Here is a 5,617-nt window from a genome sequence, read left to right as displayed (position 1 = left end):
TTTATTTTTTAAATCAGGAAACAGAACACCAGATGCCAAAGAGGATCACAGAGTCAGAAATCTCCAAAGGTTATTGTTCAACCTGGTGCCCGAGGTACACTGTTTGAGGGCACGTGTTTCTATCTCCCCAAGGGAGCTGTGTGTGTGTGTGTGTGTGTGTGTGTGTGTGTGTGTGTGTGTGAGAGAGAGAGAGAGAGAGAGACAGAGAGACAGAGACACAGACAGAGAGAGAGACAGAGACAAAGACAGAGACAGACAGAGACAGACAGAGACAGACAGTGACAGAGACAGAGAGACAGAGAGACAGAGAAAGAGAATGTAAGGAGGTAAGGACCAAGATATATTAAAAACCAAAAACTTGTTAAAAACGGTTCTTTTAAATAAAATCCTGCCACTAGGTGGCAGCAACATACAATAATGGTCCTGATGATGAACCAATAGAAGCTTGGAAGATGAGGAATTGGAAGCAGTTTTAAAATTGAGCCCCAATTGGCCAGCCTGCCTCCCTCCCTCTCTCCTTCTCTCCCTCCCTCCCTCCCTCCCTCCCTTTCTTTCTTCCTTCCTTCCTTTCCTTTGAGCTCCCAATGCCCTGGGGGTTGACTCTGGCCTCCTGGAGCTAACACTCTCACTTGGACAAGAGGCTCTGGTATTTCCCCTATTTTCCCATGGGGTACTCCAAACACTGGGGCAGATCCATTTCATTCTTCCAAAAAAAAGCTCCCCTGGGCCACTGAGGGAGCAGATACAGGGGAAGAGCCATAGACTCTGAGCCTGAGGCACAAAGCTGGAGCCCTGCTTCTGCCATTGAATACCTCAGAAGTGTGACCTCAGAAGTGTCCTCTCCCCCTGGGCTCTCCTCTGTCTCCTTTGGTGGTAAATAAATGGCTTGGACTAGGGGGAGAAGAGGAGAAAAGAGAGGTAGAGTGGAGAAGGGGGAAAGAAGGAAGGAGGAAAGGTAGGGAAGAGAAAGGAAAAGTTGAAGAGAGGAGGGGAGCAACCCAGTCAATCTTGACTCAATGCCCATTTGGGCAGGTGCAAGGATCTAAGAAGATTCTGGTTCAACCCAAAGTAGATAGGAGGGCCCCTGGGTCCATTCTTCCTTTGGGCTTCTGTGACTTGAGAATATTTGGTGAACGGCTAAAATATTAAGGCAGGGAATTAGGGTTCTCACAGAAAACAGAGCAATGCAAGACCCATTCTCTTTCCTCAAAGACCTTTCAATCTGCCAGAGGTTCCCCCCTCCCCTCCAAGCATCTTCACACATTTCTCAAAGGCTGAATTTCAGGAGAGGATTAGCAGTTTCTAAGGGGGAGACAGACTGAAGTCCCTTGTCTGAAAATGGTCTCCCAGGTACCTCCTAGCTCTAGAATTCTGGGGTCTTTCCTTCATTTTTTCTCCACTAAACTAAAACTGAAGAATGCTGGTTTCTTAGAAAGGTACTGAAATGGGAATATTTATTAGGGGCCATTCCCAACTGTAAACATGATGAACAAAATATTGACACTTTTATTATTCTCTTTAGAAGGAGAATTATTTGAAATAATGCAAAACTGTAACCTCAATTAACTTTTGACTTGAGAAGTGAAGACCCTGAGGTGCACAGAGAACTCTCACCACCTCAGTAGAACACACAGATTACAATGGGGTGGATCATTCCCAGGGACTCACCTTTAGTTTGAGGTGGGGGTGAGGATGGGAACCCAGCTGGGATTGGAACTCAGATCTTCTTGACTCCAAGGCCAACACCTAGGCCACCATTCTGTGCTCCTTCTCTTGCTTTCTATCTCACATAAATTAAAAAGAATATTCTCGAGGGTTCATTTTTTCTATTCCTCCATGAATTCCATCAGCAGGGCACCCAGTTGTTGTGCTCTCCCCAACAATGTCTATGTGAGGAATCTTCTACCTCGTACCCTTGTGATGCCACCATTATAGACCACAATGCCTGTATCTCATCACGTGGTGACTCAGAGGTGCCACGGTGGATAAACCATCCCCTTCACAGCCAGCATGGTCAGAAGCCTCCTTAAGGGTAGCTTGGCCAAGCCTGAAAGCAATCCATCAGCCTGCCACTGTCCACTGCCCAAAGCCTTTCCAGCTTGGTGGGCTGACCAAGGCTTGGGGTCCACTGATGATGTTCCCATCTACATACATGCCTAACTGTTTATATCTTCCCCCATCCCTAAAGAAAAGCCCACACAGCATTCAGGCTTTCCTTCCTTTAGGGGCAGGATTCCCTCGAGAAGAGCTGACTGGCCACAGCGCTTTACCTTCTATAAATCTGGAAGTTTCTCTGTGTCCTGAGAAGGCAGAAAAATGGTCCTGGAGAAAAGGACTCTCAGTGACCAAACGTTATTGGGAAGGATTCTGGGACCGTCCTTCTCCTCATGGCTTCTGGGCAAGGTTCAGGATCCTCCCGAATGATTGCCGATACTGGGAATTGCCCAGGATGATGATCACCGAATGGCCGGAGGGGTAGGCTGCCATCACAGATTTTAGGAAGAAGAACCAGTGGCTTTTGAAGGGCACCGTGAACGTCAGGTTCACCATCAGGGCTGCAAAGTAGGAGATGAAGAAGCAAAAAAAAGTGATCACAGTCCTCAAGGCGTTGATGTGGGCTTCGGTGTTTGGATTCCCCAAGTCCAGGGACCGGGTTTGCATCCGGTGTGTGTGGCTGTAAAGAGAGACAAATAACATCGCCGTACACATTACGAACAGACCGAGGGGGAACACTAATACGAAGTTGACAAGGAGCACATCGTTGATGATGACGCTTTCAGAATGAGCGCCAGCCTGAGAGACATTCTTGGGCCAGTCTGTGTTGGAGACCGTAGAGTAGTCCAACATGCAGGCACAGAGCACAGCAATGACCACAGAAGCCAGCAGGCTTCCCAGGAGCATCCAGGGCATTAGTTTGAAGACCCTGAACTTCAGCCACAAAAAGGAGGGATGTGTGAAGTCAGAGATTTTAAGGCAATAGAAAATGCCAAGGCAGGTGGCAAACCAGAGGCTAGAGGAGTTTAGAAACATCCAGATAAAGAGGAACAGGGGTCCATAGACATTCTGCAGGTAAATTTTGCCAAAGAAGACACTGATGAGACCCTGAAACGTTAACAAAATCTGCAGGCCGAGCCGTGACATCCCAAGGCACAGGAGGAGGAGCTCGATGCCAATCAGCCTCTTGTCTCTGATCAGCTTATTACTATTCACGACCACTAGAAAGCCATTTCCAATAGCCCCTATAATGAATAGGGCTATCAGGACTGTGGCGTAGCAGGTTTCTGCCAGAGAGATCATGCTTCCTCCCAGAAATCCCAGTCTCTCCTGGTGGACTTCTCAAATCCTGGAGCAGAAGAGCCAACCGACAGGATCGCAGTGCTGGCCAACCTCGACCTTAGACCAGCAAGCGAAGCCAGGAAGAAGAGCCAGAGAGAAGCCTTTCCCCAGTTACTCCTCTCTAAAGGTCCTGCTAGAGCATGACGGATGCAAATGCTCGGGGCGGGCCTGGATGGGTGGCTTTTGTTTGCCAACAACATCTGGGAAAGAACTGTTTAAATCCATCCTGAATTTCTTCCCAACACTGGCCAAGAGCTCGCCGTGCACCTGCGCCTCCAGATCACTGCCCATTGCTTCCTTTCCGTTCCTTTGATTCTTCCTCGGTGGGGTTAAATGCCAGGTTCCCGGTCCTGGCAGTGCACTAACCTTTGGTATGGTCACTGGTGTTTGTGTTCGAACACAGCCACGAGTACAGGGTAAGAGCCGTGATTGGGCAGAGCAATGTCTGAGACAAACTTGTGTGTGTGTGTGTGTGTAGGGAAGTTTAGAATGTGCCAGGAAGAGAAGAGCCCATAAAAAGGAGAGGGGGCTTGTGGTGGGCAGAGAACCAGCTGAGGGAAAGCAGAAAGAATATTCTATTTGGAGAGGGCCTGGGTCCCTTCTAGCTCCAAGTGGACAACCCTACAATCCTGTGCTGGGGAGAGATCTGTCAGGCCACAGAGAACATTCTCCCTGCTGGTGAGGAGCTGCCTGGCCCCTTGTGGAGCAGCCCACAGGTCATCTGCATTCCTGGCAAGATGTGACGCTGTAGCCTTGGGGCAGAAGCAGCCCTCTCCCCCATCAGCACCTGGGACAGAGCCCCGTTGGCCCACCCCTGGCATAATTGGGTCCTTAGCATTAAACCTTGTTCTTTAACCCTTCATGACCACACAGACAACCCATGGGGGGCTTTCCTGGCTAAGATCTTGGCATGGTTTGTCATTTCCTTCTAAAGTGCTCCCCCATTTTACATGTGGGGAATGCAGGCAAATAGGGATTAAGTGTCCAGGTTCCACAGCTAGTAAATGTCTGAGGCTGGATTTCAACTCGGATCTTCCTGACTCTAGTCCTGCCACTCTATCCACTGCTCCACCTAACTGCCCCTGGGACTGGCCTGACTGGCACTTTTTCACAAGACTCCTCAGATTTTGGGCAGATTTCCTAAAATTCCCTTCCTCTGGCCCTGGGAGAATAATCCTGAGTGCCCGTGCCTGACTTCCAGGAATCCTTACAAAGAGATGGGGGCCCATTTTCACATTAGACGTCCAACACTAGTCTGGAAGGTATGTGAGTGAGTTCTGGACCTGGTAGAGAAGTGCCCCATCACTCCAGGTCCAGGCTGTGGGGGTGACTGTTGGACCAGCTGCTTTCTCCCAGCATCCTCCGGAGTTGGGAGCTACCGGGAAACAAATGGTCTATCAGTTCTGAACCTGCTACTCTGGCCTAACTCACTAGATTCCCCTTTTGGGCCACAGAAAACTCTTTTTGCAAATCACCAGATGGACAGAAAGAAGATCCGACTAATATGGGAGATGCCCAGGACCTTCTGGGGAGGAGAAAGTGGCCGGAGCATAAAGCACATGTAGGTCACAGACTTAGCCATACTTAAGGATAAGTGGGGTGCATACGCTTCTGGTGATTAAATCTAAAAATAGGTAGGGGAGAGTTAATCCCATCTTCACAATCCCCACTGTGATCATTTGGGAGACTAGTCTCCCCAATTGATCATTTGACATAATCATCTTATATCCCTAAAAATCTAACTACTGGGGCATACAATATTGCACCTTCTAAGAGAAAATATAATAGGTAGAGATAAGAGGGAAATAGAAGAGAGGGAGAGCAAAAGCAATGTTTGCTAGGCATATTGACAAAAAGCCTATTAGGGGGCAGTCCCCTTTGGCATAAAAGCTTACATTCAAAATAAATGCATTCAACCCCCTTCAGTTCAATCAATTGCACCCCAAAGTTCATTCTGGATCTTCTTTCTCCAAACGGTTCATTTTCTGGATTCAAGAAATTAGCAAATTTCTTTCCCTTAAATTTTCTCAAATAGAATTTTAAATTGTGGATTTTTATGAAAACATATACACAGGGCCTTATTTCTTCAAAGGTCAAGAGGGCTGGACCAGTTGACTTCTACGGGCCCTCCTAACTAAAGTTCTATGATTAGACCTCAGTGACCCAGAAACCAAATATCCCGATCATTATTACCACCCTTACTGCAATCCCTCTCCCTCCCCCCCCCCCCCCCTCCCCCCCCCCCCCCCCCCCTCCTCCCCCCCCCCCCCCCCCCCCCCTC

The 5,617-nt window shown here is 48.5% G+C and overlaps 1 protein-coding gene across 1 annotated transcript in view; it reads right to left on the bottom strand.

The window, feature by feature from the left end:
• Positions 1-827: 827 nt before the first annotated feature.
• The window catches only part of LOC123249710 (taste receptor type 2 member 1-like), a 23,380-nt gene continuing 18,590 nt past the window's right edge, over positions 828-5,617 (bottom strand). The window contains exons 2-3 of the mRNA XM_044678843.1: positions 2,401-3,332; positions 828-947 (exon numbers count right to left, since the gene is read on the bottom strand). Of these exons, the coding sequence (XP_044534778.1) occupies positions 828-947; positions 2,401-3,332 (1,052 nt within the window). The remainder of the gene's footprint in view (positions 948-2,400; positions 3,333-5,617) is intronic.

This window comes from Gracilinanus agilis, chromosome 5 (genome assembly GCF_016433145.1).
Source record: "Gracilinanus agilis isolate LMUSP501 chromosome 5, AgileGrace, whole genome shotgun sequence".
In the NCBI taxonomy this organism is placed as follows: domain Eukaryota; kingdom Metazoa; phylum Chordata; class Mammalia; order Didelphimorphia; family Didelphidae; genus Gracilinanus; species Gracilinanus agilis.
The sequence above is the reverse complement of the archived record's forward strand: the minus strand, read 5'-3'. Positions and strand labels throughout refer to the sequence as shown.